Here is a 20,065-nt window from a genome sequence, read left to right on the forward strand (position 1 = left end):
TTCTGTCCATTGCCATGGTGTATCTTTTTTAAGAAGATTATTTAAGGGTCCTCTAATATTAACATAAGAATCAATAATATTATAAACATTTACCGAGCCAAGAAAACCGTGAAGTAGTTTAATATTCTTTGGAGGTTGTAATTTTTTAATACTTTTAATATTATGATTATCAGGAGAAATGCACCCTTCTTTGACTTCATACCTTAAGAAATTAATTTTATCTTGAGCAAACGCTCATTTAGAAAATTTTAATTTAATGTTTTCTTTTTCACACATTTGAAAAATCTGTTTTAAATGATCATAATGTTCCTCTAATGAGTTAGAGAAAACTATTATGTCATCAAAGTAGTGACATGCAAAATTTGAAAATTTATGTTTATTTAAAATTCTAGTTCTATTCAACGTGCCGATGGAATACATGTGTTCCCTTTGACAAGGGCAACGGAAGTATCACTTTCATTTGATACGTAGTACTGATGGCGCTTTATTTTTACAAAGGAATTAATTAAACCGAAAGCGAAATTAGATCAGGAAATAAGAGAATATTTTACTATGGTCTAAATTAAGATAAAGTTTTGGAAATTAATCTGGATTAAGTTAAGAGTTTAAAATATCATTACACACACACACACACATACATACATATATATATACAGGGTGGTCCAAAAAAAACTTCCCCTATATATGAAACCCTAGCGGCCTATCGGCTCAACCAATCGAACCAAAATTTGAGACATGGTTGTTTGAAGGTATGCGCTGGAGATTGTGATGATTCTAAACAACGCAGAACTCACGGTTACGGTTACAGTGAGAGAATTTCGAAATTTTCGAATGGCAACACCCACTTTTTCCTTGCTCAAATTGATCCGCGTATTGAAAAACACAGATGGCGTTGGAACGATTAGCGAGTGACGAAAATTGCCGCCGTAAAGCATATGTAAAGAAGAGCATTATAAAGGAATAATGACAACACAGAGAGGAAAGAGAAAAAAAAGTTTTATTGGAATGGAAAGTTATAATTACAGGTTTTCAATGTGTTCATCTTCGCAGGCGACAACGCATTGCATTCGGGAGATTGTGGACAACAATGCCGAACGTAACATGAAAGGAGGAATCTGCATAACTCCACGTGTTATGACATCTTGCAAATCTAACACATCTCGTGGACCAGGCGTATACATCTTAGATTTCAGATAGCCCTAGAACCAGAAATCCACAGGAGTGAGTCGGGGGATCGCGGTAGCCACGAAACTGCAAAGTTATTAGAGATGACACTATCACCAAAGTGTTGTTGCAGAACTGGTCGAACACATTGGGCGAAGTGTGGAGGAGCCTCATCTTGCATTCATACAATGTCCCTAATGACCTTTCATTGCTGCAATTCAGGAATAGCGGAATTCTGCAACTGTGTCTGAATTGCAAGATGCGATAACACGTAAAGTTATGCAGATTCCTCCTTTCATGTTACGTTCGGCATTGTTGTCCACAATCTCCCGAATGCAATGCGTTGTCGCCTGCGAAGATGAACACATTTAAAACCTGTAATTATAACTTTCCATTCCAATAAAAACTTTTTTTTCTCTTTCCTCTCTGTGTTGTCATTATTCCTTTATAATGCTCTTCTTTGCATATGCTTTACGGCGGCAATTTTCGTCACTCGCTAATCGTTCCAACGCCATCTGTGGTTTTTCAATACGCGGATCAATTTGAGCAAGGAAAAAGTGGGTGTTGCCATTCGAAAATTTCGAAATTCTCTCACTGTAACCGTAACCGTGAGTTCTGCGTTGTTTAGAATCATCACAATCTCCAGCGCATACCTTCAAACAACCATGTCTCAAATTTTGGTTCGATTGGTTGAGCGGATAGGCCGCTAGGATTTCATATATAGGGGAAGTTTTTTTTGGACCACCCTGTATATCCTTTGTATGAAACGTCAGAAAGAATAAGACGGAATTATTCATTATTTTGAAAAATTTCTGTACATTATTTTAAAATTGTGTCAACATACTACTTTAACAATAAAAATGGAACAATGCAGTTACATATTAAAAATCACTGTGTAAGCCAATAATCCTTGTCTTCCGTTGCGTTGTGATGTCATTCCTTCAGCTTTATTCAAGTAAGGATAGAAATTTTAAATCTGTTTAACATTAGCGTGCTGTATCATGCTTAACCATAGATAAATAACATTATGAAGCGACTCAATTTTTATTAAATTTATGTAAAATATCTATTTACATTTACAATGAAGGAAAACAAATACATACAAGAAATACAAATACATGAAAATAATCTACCTTGCAGAGAAAATGTGGTGAAACATCTGTAAATTTATACCGTTGTAACTTATGATAGATATCGTTTGTTTATGAAACGTTTAAAGCTTACCATTTAAAATGCATTTCGACTCTTGCCCTTCATAACAAAATTCGTCTTCTTTGTCCACTCCGACAATCGGGAGGTCTCCTTCCTCGAATTTCAGTTGGCCTGAAATAATACAGAAATTTTTAAATCCGCTTCATATCTGATGTATCCAAAATATTACGGTTTTCTCATATTAATTCAGATTTGATTCTCCAACAAAAGGAAAAGAATTTAATGTTATTTAAATCTAATTAAAAAAATTCACACTTCTCAATAAGAATTTGTCAAATTTTGCTCGCAAATACTATGAAGTACAAGAACGATTTTAATAAAGATTTCGGGTTGATATTTAAGGTTAATAATTAAGTAGTTTATTTACATTAACTTTTGAAATAATTAATGTGTCAAGATACACTTTGAATTGTCTTTGCTGTTTTTTAAAAGAACTCGACTTCTAAGAAAGAACTTAGGTTATTCTCGGAAGAACCTAGAAGTTTTACTTCAGTTGGCTTTCATTTTTATTCTTTTCATTATAAGGAATTTTACTTGTTGATTTATTTTAAGAATAATTCTTAGATTATAAAAGTCATGTGAAGTTTATAAATATAATAAATTACTTTTTAAATTTGATAATACGTTTCTAATAATTTATTATTAAATGAGCATCATTGACAACGCATCGAATATTTTTAGCACAGAAGTGTTGATATTATTATTTGGTATTTTTCATTAATTATTATTATTTTTATTATTATTGCTGATTTCAATTTGAAAAAAAAAAACTGCAGGCGATCAGAAGATTTTGAAGATATTATTATGCACAAAAAAAATTTTTTTTTAATATATTAGACATTAAAGTTTTTTTTATCCATGTCGACGTCGAGTATATTAGCCAATTTGTAATAACACTCACATTTTTTTCTATGAATTATTTTTATTATTTGCTGATAAAAAAAAAAAGGAAGTACGGTTTAGCGGGTCATAATATTATACACAAAAATAATGTTTAAAGATGTTAGACATTAAAATATTTTTTGTATCTCTGTCATCGTCGAATAAATTGGACAATTTTTTATAAATTTCTCTCTTTTTTTTCTTTCTTTGAATTATTTTTACTATTTACGGACAAAAAGGGAAGTAAGGTTTTGAGGTTTATTTATGTAAAAAATTGTAAATATATAAAATAAATATTTGCCTTTTCCATTAAAGAATCTTAACTCCTTCGCCTTTTCTTCATTCTCTCCATACAACCACGATGCATCCATGGCGGCAGTTGCTCCATTTGTTTGCGCTCTAGTCGCTAGAATACACATAAGCATGTCACTAATCTCATATTTCATCATTATTATACACTAAGCTAAATACCATAGTGCTAGAAATACATGTCGATTAAATAAAAAATCATTAGATGCTGTTACGGAAAATTAATGCTTTATATCCAGTTGGTATCTAGAAGTGCTTGTATTTTCTAATAGAATGCTCAAAAACGAAAAAAATAATTCCGATATCAAACAATAGATGGCAGCGGTAGCAGAAGGAAAAAAAACAGTTATTAATTAAATTATCGAAATATTTTAATTAATTAAGAAAAATTTTCCTTTTTAAATGAGGCTATTTTATGCAAAAACTTTTCTAACTATGTAAAAATGACATTAGAAGCTGATGGTAAATTAATATGAGACGTAAAATGCTGAAAGTTTCAAATCGACTCGCATCTTTAATTCAAAACCCCATTGCATGATGTTTTAAACTGATTCGTCTATTTTTATGTAATTTTTAAAATTTACTCTTAATTATAGCAAGGTTAACTTGCATCTATCTTTGTTAGTAATATATTGACTAAGATATGTATTTCATATCAATGTCAATATATTACTAAACCAAGAAAAAGTATTATTTTAATTAAAAATATTTTTTAAGAATTAAATATGTGAAAGATGCACATAATAAAATAGGTATCACAGAAAAACTAATTTCTTAAAATAGCTTTTGTACAATAATATATTGATATATTTTATTTGATTTATTAAGTGGGAAAAGAGTTGAAAATTAAATTAAAATTTAAATGAATCCTTTGTTACCGTGTTCCTTCTACTCGAGATGTTATTACGAGCTACTTTAAATCCAATGTTTTATTCTTTAGAACATTTTAAATGATTTTTGCTTCATACAATTTGAAGCTTAAATAGTTGTCAAATAGACTAAATTTCGATGCCTTATGCTTTTAAATCAAAATGGTAATTATTTTATCAAAGCAAAGCGCTATCAAATATAAATTTAGGATATTTTTTTTTAAAGATAATTTTTTTAAGCCAATCTTTCGATTATTAAACTATCCAATCACCTTCGTGTGTGAATTAGATATACTCTAAATTGATTTTTGGATTCCTTTGTGTATCATACATAAGGGGGAAAAAAGTACGTCGTACTTAAAATAGAGATGTATTTAACGATTAATCATGATAACATCGCTTGATAATTCTAGAAAGCGGCGCCGTTTTTACTTTGGAAAAAGCGTTGAACTTCGTTTATTCTAAACATAGAAGCAAAATTTGTTATAAGCTTTAAAACTCGACTGATGAAAATCTTTGGCTTAATTTTATTCTATAACTAGCCCCCTTTTGGCGACCAGCCGGTTCGCCAATCCAAATGTTCGTTAAAATTTTAATAATTAAATATTTTATGCAATTCCTCCTTGAATAACTTCTTCATCAAAATATTTTAAAACTTCAAATTTTGATAGTCATATAATTTACTCATAATACTATAAAGGCCTTCAGTCATAACGTAATATGTATCTCTCCAAGTTTCTGTTATCTCCCGTAGAATTTATGCTTTAAATCAAACACTAAGAAAATAAACAGAATCGTTTAAAATAATCGGTCGAAAACAGGTTAAAATAAACTATTTAAAAAACGATATACTTAAAACTATAAGCATATACAAAAAATATATAACTAACATAAATACAATTTAATTACAAAAGCATACAACTAACCTAAAAATAATTTAAATCAAGCCCGAATCCGTTGAAAATCCGTTGAATCCGTAATAAGTCAACAATCAGAACACAATGCGCATGCGTGAATTTTCAAAGCCAGTTACGTTAACGCAAATGCATGAATTTTTCTACGGTAGTTGGGGTAACGCTATGCAGATTAGAAATTTTTAATTTCCTCTATTCTGTTTTATTTTAATTCAAAAGTACTTCAGAATGACTCTGAAAGATCGATAATTAATAATGTTTAATTTTAAATGCATCAAACGTTAAGAAAATAAACAGAATCGCTTGAAATAATAGGCCGAAAAATGTTAACCCTAGCCTCATTAGTGTAGGAAAAAAAAATTAAAGCCTTACTCATTTGGCGGTGGGGAAAATGAAAAGATTTTTTTTGGCGGGAAAGTTAATTTTTAATTAATAATCAAAATTCTAATTAAAAATTCAAAAAAGGTGCAGGTGCTCCAAGGTATACATGTACCAAATTTGGTAGCTGTAGGTCAAATGGTCTGGCCTGTAGGGCGCCAACACACACATACACATTGAGCTTTATATAAGTACTAGCCGCCTTTGGCGACCAGCCGGTTCGCCAATTTTAATGTCCGTTAAAGTTTTAATAATTAAATATTTTATGCAATTCCAACTTTAATAGATTCTTCAGCAAAATATTTTAAAACTTCAAATTTTGATAGTCATATAATTCACTCATAATATTATAAAGGCCTTCAGTCATAACGTGATATGTATCTCTCTAATTTTCTGTTACCCCTCGTAGAATTTATGCTTTAAATTAAAGTGTAAATGATTAATCTGCAATTAATATAATAATATTTTTTACTGAAACAAAACATTTTTTTAATAATATGATTACTGATAATAGAGTCACTGAGCGTTTAAACTTTATGAGCACTAAAGAATATCTTTCTTAATTTATGTAATATCTCAAGAATTTGTCAAAAAAATTTCTCAGATTCATCATGAACAGATCGATTCATTAACAATGTTTAATTTTAAATGCATCAAACACTAAGAAAATAAACAGAATCGTTTGAAATAATCCGCCGAAAAATATTAACCCTAGCCTCATTACTGTTGGGAGAAAAAAAACCTGAAGCCTTACTCATTTGGCGGTGGGGAAAATAGAAGATTATTTTGGCTGAAAATTTGGCGGTGGGGAAAATGGAAGATTTTTTTGGCGGGAAAGTTAGTTTTTAATTAATAATTAAAATTTCAAAAAAAGGGACCCCAGGTGCACATTCCCGACCTCTAAGGTATACATGTACCAAATTTGATAGCTGTATGTCAAATGACCTGGCCTGTAGAGCGCCAGCACACACACACACATTGAGCTTTATTATAAGTATAGATAGATTTTACTTTGCTAGTTTTGGCTTTAAAACGATTGGGAGTTTATTTCATATTACCACATTCATAAATAAATTATTAGTTTTTAATAATGTTAAGTTATAATTTAATGATGCTAATATTATATTTTTTGTTAATTCATGCCCTTTGCTTGTGTTATCACATTAATAAATTTTTCTTTTCTTATTCCTAATTAGATTTCTATTCCACTACTACTATTTTGTTACTTTTAGTCTTTATAATGAAATTATATAAATTTATGTTCGTGTTATTTTATTAATAAACAAATCTTTGCTCTTTTCTAATTTGTGTTAACTTTATAATTTGTGTTATCTTACTTATAACCCTATGATTTCCTGCTTCTAATTGGTTTTCTGTTTCATTAATATTATTTTAAATTCAAATAATCGAAACTAATGCAGATTTTACTGTACAGTTTGAAAAATTTAAGTAGGAGAACATCAACATATTTTCTTTCAGTTTTGTTCAATATATTTTAAACAGGAGATATACAGATAAAAAAAGTTATCCTAAACTTTTTAAATCTCTTGAAAATTGGAACGATAGATCCAAGTATGATTTATTGGAATTTAAAATAATTGAAAGTTGTGCAAGAAGAATAAAAGAAAATGATATAAAAATTAAGAATAATTCTCACTAATTGGGATTAAATAGGCTAGTACAATTCGTTTTTAACGACGGCCAAAAAGCGCCAAGAAAAAATTTCGCCAAATTATAAAAATACATTAAAGTGCATCAATTATATGCTATATAGTTTGATGATTAAAATCGCCAAATAGGCGAAATTTTTTCTTGCTCATTTTGGTCGCCGTTAGAATCAGCAATTACCAGAAGATTTGCTTTAATATTTGAAATAAATATTTTCATAAATTTTAAAATCTTTTCACACTTTCTGATAAATAGTTTGAAAAAGTTCACCTTGTACACAGTACTTGCATTCTTCCGAGCGATGAAAATCTATGCACGTCTTGTTGTACTTTGAATAAAAGGGATCATCTGGGCTAACTTTTATTGGCATACATTCTGGGTTATTTGAGTTCTTGGGATCACAGCATTTTGTTTCTGTCAAATTAAAGCATTGTAAATAGATATTATTTCATTTACAAGATAAAGAATTATGGTTAAATACACACTGAATAGCTAAATTATTACGATCATTTGACTCTTATACGCAGATCGGCTATAAAGGTGGGTTTACATTCAGCCAATTCTAAGACTGCCAGTAGGCAACGCATGCGTTGAAAGGTTGAAAAATGCTGTTTGGTCCATGGCAAGTACTTGTTCAGATGGGACAATAACATGCCGCTGTATTGTATTTTTTTCTTACTGCGCATGCGTATGTAGAATTTGGTGTGGGGAGGGCGTGAAAAAAATTGATAATTTATCATAGAATAATTGCCACATTTTCAAATGTTCTGAAGATTAAAAATATGTGAATAATTGGAGATGCCATCTTAAAACTCGTGAAAACTGAACTGACTACTAAATACGATATGCAGAAAAACAAAAATTCAGGGACGCCAGAATGGCAATTTATAGTCAAGCATGGAATGCCTGAATCTATCTTATGAAATTGTGGCAAACATAAATCAGTTCTTTTCTGCGCATGCGCTCCCTACTGGCTGTCTTATAACTGCCCGAGTGCAAATCCACCTTAACTTCATGTTGTTGCAGCTAAACGGAGAGATAGCTACAAAAAGAGAATACATGACAAGTGAACCTCAATTACATTGTGTTAATTGCAAAGAAATTAGCAAAAAAAAAAAAAAAAGTAATTTAACCGAGTTTGAAGGGAGATGTTTTCAGGCGCTTGAAACGCCGGATCTTAAAAACAGCTGCACTTGTGAAGTGTTCGAGAGCAACAGCAGTTAATATTTATAGAGAGTGGAGTATTAAGCACAAAATATGCTCTTAACTGTCCGCCTTCATGTACGTCTACAGAATGCGTGATCGGAAAAGAGAATTGCCAATAATTGCCCAATCCAAAATGAGAATACAGTACATCAAATTGAGGGCAACCTTAATCAAGGAGCAATCGAAAAGATATCTGAAGGAATTGTTCGCTACATATTACACCATGCATGCGATGGAAGCCACCGACCTGCCCGAGAACCTCTACTAATTGCCTTGAACAAGAACAGATGTTTCTAGTTCGCAAAGGTGCACGAGAATTGCACAGTAGATGATTGGAAAAGGTCATATTGTTCAATGATTCGTATTTTCAACCACACTGCACAGATAACAATGTGCGAATATAGAGAAAACAGTACTAAAGCATGACGCCAATTGCACTGAGGCAACATTTCAAGCTGGTGGAGGTAATATTATGGTTTGAGGATTTTTTTTTTCTTGAAAGTGTATGGATCCTTCAATTTCTGTGAAACAATGTCTGATTGCCCAGGAGTATATAAGTTTTATCGCAAATAAAATGCATCCTGTTATAATAATGGTATATCTTGTTTGGGATGGATACTTTCAGCAGAACAATGCTTCCTGTCATAAACCTAGTATTGTGCTCAGATCTTTCGAAGAGAACGACGGAGACTTTACTTTGCTTAGTTGGCTTGCAGAATTAACGAATAACAATCCAATTAGTATGTAGCATGAGATCATCAGATGGCTGGATCTAGCACCATCACTTCTGAAAATTGAAAATTGCAATTCACCGGATATGATCTCAGATTCCTCATATCATTTACCAATATCTCAAAGAATCCATGTAAAGAAGAATCTATTCAGTATGAAGGGCAAAAGAGAGTCCAGTATTGTATTGAAGAGATGGCCAAATAATTTGGCCACTCAGTGTATAAATTTTGTTCTTTTTATAACATATTAATCTATTATAATAAAATACATAATATAGCATACATTATTAGTAACTGCTCGTCCATTAAGGCTATATAGCTGCTACCTGCTTTAAAGTAAGTTTTTAAAAATCAAATTTTGCATTACTGAAATTTATATTATTTTCAATCTTACTTAAAAACGTTTATTAAGAATTAAATGAACAACGAAAATGAAATAATAAAAATAATAAAGACGAAGATTGAAAATAAACCCATTAGTAGGAGTACCAGTAAGTACAGGTTAATTGAGATATTTTGATACCCATGTCAACAGTGTGTAACTTAAGGTGATGCCAACCCAGACTAATAATCAATAGATTTATTAATAATATGCTCATAAATGATGGGATAAAGCGCTTTCGAACAAAACTAAAATTTCTTATATTCAATGAAACTTTGCTTAACGAACATAATTCGTTTCCAAATCCGACTCATAATGCAAAACCATTTTTCATAGGAATAAATGTAAAATAGGGTAATGCGTTCCATTCCAAAACATATATTCAAACATATTTATAATAATGGAATTTATTATTCATTATGCATGTTTGTTTTTACAAGTAATTTGTCGTAAGTCATTTGTCTTTTGCTACGCTTCAAAATTCGACGAAAATGAAACACATCCTTATCGTCAAATAAGTTTGTAGCACGGACATCTATTGCTTTATCAGAGTGATGCTTTTTAACAAACGATTTAATGATTTCCTAGTTTTCAGTATCTGTCTTATTCTACTGGAAGGTTGTAGCTCTGTTGCATTTATTATTTCTTCCTCTCCTAACCAAAAGTTGCGGCTATGCATTTTTGCCAGCTCATCGATGTCGTTGCTACCCACTGGTAGCCCCAAAATCTCCTCGATTAAGGCTCTATCGGTATTTGCTCAAATCCCTGGGAAACGCGTTTGACAACACTACCCGACCTAAACTTCTTTCTTGTAGAGATATTAAGTTTATCTTCAAACAAGCGCTCAAAAACTGATACAGGCCAAACTGGCATGCGGCGTCTCGGTATCTCCTACACTAAGCTTGGGCCCCCCGACTAAGAACATATCTTTGACTATCCGATGGTAATTGTAATTCTGCTATGGAAGCTTCTTATTTTTGCCTTCTAAATGAAAACCTTTGCTCAGGGAGTTCATGTATCTCACACGTATTGTAATTTTTTATGATTTCTGATTGTTTCACAAATTCTTCACTAAAATTTTTGTTTCATTACTTAATTTGTGACCTTCTAAAAGTATCCTAATTCTTCATTCGTTTTGAGATTTACTTATGCTGGTTGTTGAAAGATTTCTAATTGAGATATCAATAAATAGGTAGTGAATTATTTTCAGTGGCATTAATTTTAACGACTGACAATTTTTAGTTGTGTCAAAATTTTTAAATAAAATCATTAAAATTAAGATTAACCTCAAACACTGTTACCAAATTTAGATAAGACTGCATTCTTACTTTACAATAGTTAAATGCAATTTCTACATTTCTAACTTCCTTCATTTGAAAAGAATTTCGATGTATACGGATGCACTCAATGTAAGTATCCATTCGCTGACATTATTAAAAGAATTTTAAAATCTAGAATCTGTGGAAGTGGTTTCCTCAAAACTTTCTCGCATACTCTCTAATAAAGGTGTTAACCTAGAGAACGCCTTGTATTATAGCAACAAAATATTAACTTATGTTTGAATTTAGCATGTTTACTGAATTTACTGTATCATCCTTGGAGAGATTTCCGGCGATTAATCGCCGGTATGCATTTAATAGATCCGAAAATCGAATTTGTGCTTTAGAACGCGTTTTCCTCAACTACTTTAAACAAAAACTTGACACAAATCTACGATAGTCATAAAATGACATAACAAACTTAAATATATCAAGTTATTATCAAGTCTTTCTTATCCCTTGCACGTGCTTCTATAAGTGCACAGCGTCTTTGATTTATCGCTTTCACGTGCTTCTAAAAGTGCAGAGCGACCATGGGGGAATGGTATGAGCGAGGATAAAACCTGGGACGTTGTGGTTCGCAGCCGAGTAACATGACCCCGATACAAAAGCAATTGCTCATGTAGCGTAGTTGTTAACTGGCTTATAAGCTTTTCACTACAGATTCTCCCTCCAATCAATCGGAGGTGAGACGAACGATATGGCTGTTGAGTGGTGATGTGTTAGCTGTTGATTTTAATGCGCCTGTACCCATTTGAGAAGCGCCAAGCGTTATGGCGAGTGTGTGTGGGTGAGGGGTTGCTGCGTCAAGTGAATCTGACGACTTTGGTTGCGGGTAGAGGGCACCTCAACAGCTTACGAAGGTTGAAGGTTCATTGTCCGAGGTCGCCAATTTGGCGAATTGAGATGCGCGAGGATAGAACCTGGGACCTTGTGGTTAGCAATCCAGTAACATAACCATGATACCAAAATAATTGCTCGGGTAGCAGGGCTGTTAACTGGCTTATATGCTATTCACCACAATGACGTAAAAAATCATTATACAAATCAATCAGTACAGACACTTTTATTTATATTTCTAATGAGTACTCACTGAAAGGCCTCACAGCCCGAGCCAAATCGTGCGCTATCAACTGCCCAAACAGCACAAATAAGAAAGTCACCTTTGAAGAGAGCTTGCTATCATTTTTGAATATCTGCAAAGAGATGAATCTAGGCTCAGGTAAGGAGCCCCCCGAGGAAGACTTTCGTACATCCCCATAACCTAGAAGGATAAATAAACATATTATGTTTATTTTATACTACAGTCATGGAAGACATTTCTATCAAATCACATCTGCAAATAAGTCAGATTTGCTTTCACTGCAAAAACAAATGCGTATCATTCATATCGGCGTATTTCAAAGGATTATTTAGACTGACGGAAAAAAAAATCCCAACACCAAGAAAAAATTATTGTAAAGTAATGAAATTTGAATAATCTATTTGTCTAGTTAACATGTATAATTGATTACATTTTCAAGATCACAGAATAATTTATGCTCAAGTAAATTTCAAATGTGAAATGCTGTTACATTAATAACCAGTGTACCCTCTAGAATTTTGAACGCAAGCCTGCAAAAGTTCCTGCATTGTGTCATACAGGTGCCTAATGTCACTTTTTGGTATGGAATTCTATGCTTGTTTTACTTGTTCTGTCAATACTAGGACGGTCAGTGTTGGCTGTGGATGATGCATTACAACAGCGGTATGAGGGTGAGCGTATTTTGTTGGAAGACTCCCTCTTGAATGCTGTTCTTAAATGGTAGCTCAACAGGTTGAATTACCAGACTGACGTAAAAATTTGCAGCCAGTATGTTTGGTATAACCACGAGAGTGCTCCTGCTGTCATAGAAAATTGCTCCCCAGACCATGACTCCAGGTGTAGGTCCAGGTTGCAGGCTACAGACATTTTGATTGCAGTGTTCCCCTGGCCTCCTCCTGACCAACACACGGCTATCACTGGAGCCAAGGCAGAACATGCTTTCATCAGAAAACACAACAGATCACCACTGCGTCCTCCAATAAGCTCTGGCTTGACACCACTGGCGTCGCAAACAGCAATGGCTTAGTCAATGGAATGCACTCTACAGGGTGCCTGGCTCGGAGCTGTCCTTGAAGTAACCGATTTCTAACAGTTTGTTGTGTCTCTGTCGTACCAACTGCAGCTCGAACTTCTACCGCATGCACAGTAAGATGGCGGTCTCCCCTCTCAGTAGTGCCACTTGGCCGCCCAGAACCCGGTCTTCTTGAGGCAGTACAATCCCTTGACCACTGCTCCCAACAATCATTCACAATGAATACATTCCGGCCAAGTCTTTCTGCAATATCACGGGAAGAAAATCCACCTTCTCGTAGCCCTCTTACATGACTTCATTCAAACTCGGAGAGGTGTTGATAATGGCTTTTTCATCTTCTTAAAGGCATTCTTGGCTAACATCAATACGTCAGATTTCAAAGATAAAATAACACCCACGAACTTTACAGCACGTATTTAAAGCAAACCTGATATGTTAACCATTAAAGCAAACCTGATATGTTAACCATTAAAGCAAACCTGATATGTTACCGCACGCATTTAAAGTAAATTCTAAGTGGCGCTACTAGCGTCACACTTATGTGGGAAGTGCGAAATCTGAATTGATGTCATCTTTCAGATGTATAAACATGCCTACCAAATTTTGTTTATGTAGCACAAGTCCTTCTTAGTGTTGGGATTTTTTTTTCTGTCAGTGTATTTTGAACCTTTTCTCAGCCCGAAAACAGCACTAATTCACCAAGGTCTAGGGCCATTATTTGATTACTATGCTTGGCTAATATTCATACTATATTGCTCGTTTTCGTCAATATTTGACGATAACATAAACTCTGGTGTTTATTGCTTTTAAAGTTTGCATTACTATGCAGTGCCTTTCCAGGCTAGTCCCTGGCACCTATATTGCCGTCAGTATGGAATCAGCTCAAACTCGCCAAGATCTAGAGCCATTATTTGATTACTACGTTTGGTTAATATTTACACTATATTGCTACGTTGTTGTTAATTTTTGGCGATAACAAAACTCACTGGTGATTATTGATTTTAAGTAAGGTTTACATTCAGATAGCTACAATCCATTCAGTAAAACCACGCATGCGCAAAAACTGTACAGTAGCAAGTATTTGTTCCGTCGAGACAAGAACTTGCTATTGTCCGTTCTCTCAGCGAATGCGCAATCTCCCTTCTGCGCATGCGTGACTTACTGGAATCTTAAAACTGGCTGAGTGTAAATCCAACTTTAAAGTTTTCATTTCTTCGCAATGCTCTTCTAAGCTATATCATGGCACCTGTACTGCTCTTGGTCTTCTCCTTCACTATGCCATTCTAATTTAATTTTTATGTAATTTTAAGTCTAGAATCCATACAATCGTAATCCATTGTATAAGGATTATTTTTAATGCTAAAATTATTTTGAAATACCCAGCGACAGAAATTTTCTCTCTAAAGCTTTTGAAAAGAACTTTATCTTGAAATGAGATTTTGGAATATGTTCCTCATTTTATGATTGCTACCACTTGAAATCCAAATTCAAACATCCAATCCTATCTTGTAACAGTTTTAGTATGTATACTTTTTACTTAAATTTTATTATCTACTCATTTAAAACTGACATTTTAAAAATCGCTTGAAAGTTACAGCCATTAACTATAATCCTAAGTTGACACTTTTTTGTTCTTGTCATTAAATACGAACTGCACAAAAAAAGTATAATAATTGTCAAAAACTTCTATTTCGAGATTTCATGAATTCTTGAAAAAAGATATATTTTTAAATCAAATTTTAAACAAAGTATTTCTGTCTAACTGTTCGTGTACATGTTAACACGACATCTTAGAAATGCAATGATAGATGGAATTTGGATAAAGTATTATCACTACAGCTGAAAATATATTTTGAAAGTTGGACTAAGTCCGTCAATGGATTGATTATTTATATATTCATGTGCCTGTTTCCTTTTAGATAAAAATCTTATGTTTGAATGAGATTTCTTATTAAATCCGTCAATGAATGGAAATTTAATTCTACCACTAGTAGACTATCTGAATACTATAACTCAAACCACTTGAGCAGTCTCCCAAAACTTTCTCGCATACTTTATAATAAACTTGTCATGCCAGAGAATGCCTTACATAGCATTAGCGTACAATAGTTACCAAATATTAATTTTTGGCGAGAATTTAGCATTTTTACAGAATCTATCAGGTCAGACTTGACGAGTTATTTGGCGATTAAGCCCTGGCATGCCGTTAATATCAAATTTGAAATCTGAACAACAAATTTGTGTATTGGACACGTTTTTCTCACCAGATCAAAACAAACGTTTGACACAAAACTGCACTTGCAGTCACAAAATCTCATACCAAATTTGATATAATTAAGTCATTCTGTTTTTAAATTATTGATTTTACATATTTCTAAAAGTACAGACCGATGGACAGTCAACCCATTGTTCGAATTGGCTCAAATTTCGACAAGTGTCTAGACTGTAGATTTTAAATCTGTGTACTGAATTTTATCTTTCTAACTCTCTTCGTTTTGTAATTATTGTTGTAACTTATGTTCAAACAGCGGACAGACAGACTTCCTCTGAACAGATTTTACTCAAAAGTTGGCAGACATCTGAAAATTTGGTGTATAATCTTTATACCAAATTCAAACCGTCTAGCTTTAAGCGTTTTTGAGTTATCTTTGTCACAGACAGACATTTCGACAGATGGCCATTTTTCAAAAGTTTGTTTTTCGAACTCAAAGAAGTCTAAAACGTGGAGAATCGTCAAAATATCGACTTCGAATTTTTTGACGATTACAAATACTTTCTCTATACTACGTATTTGGGAAAGTAAAAAGCAATCAACTATATGGGTGAAAATCGGCATAAGATTCAAATATTAGGCTTTTAGAATATGTCAAATCTGAATCAAATTTGCCGAATGATGGGGCGTTTGTAAGTTTGTCTATCAGCGTGTATTCGCTTTTAGACATAATTCTTCTCTCTTCTGGATATAATATATATCCTCCTTTTGATATAATTGATGGAATTTAATTCTTAAACTTCCGATTAATTGAGCAATTTAATTTTTTATGTCACTGACCATTTATTTTCAGCTCCAAACGACTGTAGAATCTATGTGTATACTAAGATTTCCTTTTCCATTGGCAAAATATATATGATTGCGATTTAAATATTAATAAAATTCAATACGTGGCATTGACACAAAAATTGTAAATAAGTATAAAATTTTTGAGATAAGTGAGAAAAGGGAAAATACGTGGCATTGTAACAAAAATTGTAGATTATCAAATTTTGGAGGAAATTGAGAATAGGGAAAATACATGGCATTGACACAAAAATTGTAGATCAGTGTCAAATTTTGGAGGCAAGTGGGAAAAGGGAAGGTACGTAGGGTTAAGGCAAGTAAGAGAAGAGATTTTAAGAATTCAGTTAACCACGTGATCTCCTTGGGCGGAGCTAGCTGCTAGTTGTTTAGTATATATATATATATATATATATATACAAAAGTATTAGAATTAGAAGAATTAAAAGTTAATAGGAAAAACAAAAATTCAAAAAAAATTAAACCAAAAAAATTATAAAAAATATAAAAAAAGAATCCGGCCTGAAGACTTTTTCAAGGGTCACCCTCAGGCAGGGATTCAAAGAAAGGGATTTTTTCTGTGAGGAAAAACAGACATTGTCTAAAAATGATTCCTCGTGACCCGAAAATCCCCTGAAATTATGCGAGTCATTTTTCACACCGGGAAAAAGGAATTAGATAAAAGAATGCTAGCTTTCGCAAAAAAAACCAAAACTAAGACTTGCTCTCTTAACTATCCTTATTTATTCCCAACAGTTAAATTTCATAAAAATCCATTAAACTTCAGATTCGTAAACTGTAGCACTGGTAGTTATAATTACTATACGGGTAAACATTTCTTTAAATACTTAAAAATTATCCTGGACAAAATAAAAAATGAAGACAACTTTATTATTTCTAGTAACAAAGAAGTATTGGATTTTCTTAAAGATAACAACATTAATAAACTTAATACTTTTGATTTCGAAAATTTGTACACTAATCTACCTCATGAAAAATTAATAAAGGTCTGCACTTTTATATATGACGAATATTTAAATGAAAATATCATTCCTAAAAATAACTGGCTTGAGTTATGTAATTTTAATATTACTGAAAATTACGTGTTTAATGGTATTAATTTTTATAAACAAGTCAAGGGCATTCCAATGGGGACAGCTTTCTCAAGTGCTTTAGCTAATATTTTCCTGCATTACTATGAGAAAAAAATAATTAAATATAATTTAATAAACGGGTGGAGATATATTGATGACCTACTTTTGATTAACTTCGACAATACTAATATTATTACTAATTGCTATCCAAAAGATTTAATTCTAAAAGATACAAATATAAATCAACTTGAGGCTACCTTTCTGGATTTAAAAATCGAAATTGCTAATGATAAAACAATAGTTGGTATATACGATAAAAGGGATGATTTCAACTTTAAAATAACAAAACTATGTAACTACCATTCCAATCTAAACTCTAAAATTTTCAAAAATCTAATTTTCTCACAAGTTAACAGGATCAAAAGGGTTTGCAATAATAAAAATTCTTATATTGAAGCATCAAATAACCTCCTTAAAAATTTAATTAAAAATGATTTTCCTAGAAATTACTGTAATGTCAATTTTTTAATTAAACAAGGTATGGTTTGGGATTAATCTTTTGGCTTAAATAAAAATAGAAATTTACTTGCATATTGGATCACTCAATAGATGGCGCTGGGTGCCTACCTCTGTTTACATAATTTACCGTTAACTTTCAAAAACAGGAAATCACAATCGATTGTTTAAAGTTTACTTCACTGTTGGATGGTATGTTCTGGCTTTTCGTTTTTAATTTTAATTTTAATTTTAATGCTGTTTTTGTTTTTATTGTTATTGTTTTTATTGTATTTTTACTTTGTGGTTTTTTTTCTAATTTGTTATTTGGTATTTCCTTTCTGTTAAAATGGTATATCTCTTGAGCATAATTTCGGGGGATTTTCGGGTCACGAGGAATCATTATTAGACTTAATGTCTGTATGTCCTCACAGAAAAAATCCCTTTATTTGAATCCCTGCCTGAGGGTGACCCTTGAAAAAGTCTTCAGGCCGGATTCTTTTTTAATATTTTTTAATAATTTTTTTGGTTTAATTTTTCTTTGATTTTTGTTTTTCCTATTAACTTGATTCTAATACTTTTGTATCAATTCATCTGTGTTTTAGAAGTAGCTGCAATTGCGCTCTCTAAATACTATGAAGTTCCTTTTTGGTTTTAGTTTAAATAGGTAATAAATTTTAGTTGCGATTTCGAAACTTTTGTTTCGTTTTCATTTTAGTTTCGTTTTCAAACTTTTTCTTACTTTAGATTGGTTATATATATATATATATATATATATATATATATATATATATATATATATATATATATATATATATATATATATATATATATATATATATATATATATATATATATATATATATATATATATATATATATATATATAAAAATTGCAGAAAGATATACACAACAGTTGGGTTAATAACTATACATTACCATCGAATTCAGGTGCTATGAATCTCAGGTAGCAATTTCTTGACATGCCAAATTTCCCGGCGCTCAGGTGGTTGCACTTCCCGTCGAAATGTCTATAAGGGTAAAAAGGGTCACAAAGGACAGGCTCCAGAGCTTGGCACAGTAAATTTGGATCATTGGCTAAAAAATCTTCGATACACGAGGAGTTCTTAGGGGCTCTGTTGAAGAGAAATTAGATTTAATGTCACTTTATTCTTTAATTAATGTGTCTGCAAAATCAAATACTTTGAAATTAGACCTTAAAAAAACTAATGCAAAAAAATAATAATAATGAAATTTGCTATCGCAAATTTCATGTTATCATGGAGAACATTACAATTTTTAAGACATTGTTTCTCTTAATTAATTTAAGTCATTAACCAGTTTAAACCGGTTTGAAACAATCATGTGACTATCAGATTACGCATGCGTAGATATTTAGAAAGCGATGTATTTTTTGTTTTTTGCATCTCAAAATCATTATATATATATATATATATATATATTACGACCCTGAGCTTTATTGGCCAGACAGGAGAATTGGGTAAATTACGAGGATTCGAACCAAGTTGTAACTCTTTGTTGGCGATAAGTCTCCAAATTTGATCACCTTCTTTATCTTTTTCTAAGTTAGTACGACGTTTATTAGTACTTTTGGCTACTATGCATTTAATCTGAAAATGCAGGAATTAATTCAAATGTTAAGATGAAATTGATTCAGAAATAAGTAAAATGTGCAATTAACCTTATTAAAAACGAAGTAGTTTGAAATATTTTAAATAGTCGAGAATTTATCGGTTTTCTAAAGATGACTAATTAATTTTGGGAGATATTTTGATTCGCTGACATTTAAAAGTGAATTTTTAAAATACGATTGTATTTTATATTAATATTTAAATAAAAAATAAAGTGCATTTTGTCTAAATTCCTGGAGTTTTTAAAGAATGTTACAGAACATAATTTAATTAAAAATAAATGAAATGATTTAGAATATTTGTAATATTGTAATGCATTAGAAATGGCTATACTGATGATTAAAAAATATTTCCTATTTATGAAAAAAAGTTTTTATTTAATAAAGAAATTAATATTTCATTAACTGATACAAAGTCTTCAATAAAGCCTTCCTTATCCTTCGCAGTATTTCTGAACTAATTTGTAAAAAAATCTGATAAATTGGATAACTATAATTAACAAACTATCCATTCATTTTAATTTATATATATATACAGAAACGTTTTAATTAAAATTTGCTTATTTAGAAAACTATGAACCCGGTTGTATGGCTCTAAACGAATCAAAATTTCGTTACT

At 31.8% G+C, this 20,065-nt stretch overlaps 1 protein-coding gene across 1 annotated transcript in view; it reads right to left on the reverse strand.

Annotated features, from left to right (window-relative positions):
* LOC129987834 (peroxidase-like) overlaps positions 1 to 20,065 on the reverse strand; it is a 65,059-nt gene that overhangs the window by 32,463 nt on the left and 12,531 nt on the right. The window contains exons 4-8 of the mRNA XM_056095801.1: positions 18,735 to 18,931; positions 12,128 to 12,298; positions 7,667 to 7,810; positions 3,560 to 3,664; positions 2,389 to 2,487 (exon numbers count right to left, since the gene is read on the reverse strand). Coding sequence (XP_055951776.1) covers positions 2,389 to 2,487; positions 3,560 to 3,664; positions 7,667 to 7,810; positions 12,128 to 12,298; positions 18,735 to 18,931 — 716 coding nt within the window. The remainder of the gene's footprint in view (positions 1 to 2,388; positions 2,488 to 3,559; positions 3,665 to 7,666; positions 7,811 to 12,127; positions 12,299 to 18,734; positions 18,932 to 20,065) is intronic.

This window comes from Argiope bruennichi, chromosome 10 (assembly GCF_947563725.1).
Source record: "Argiope bruennichi chromosome 10, qqArgBrue1.1, whole genome shotgun sequence".
Classification (NCBI taxonomy): Eukaryota; Metazoa; Arthropoda; class Arachnida; order Araneae; family Araneidae; genus Argiope; species Argiope bruennichi.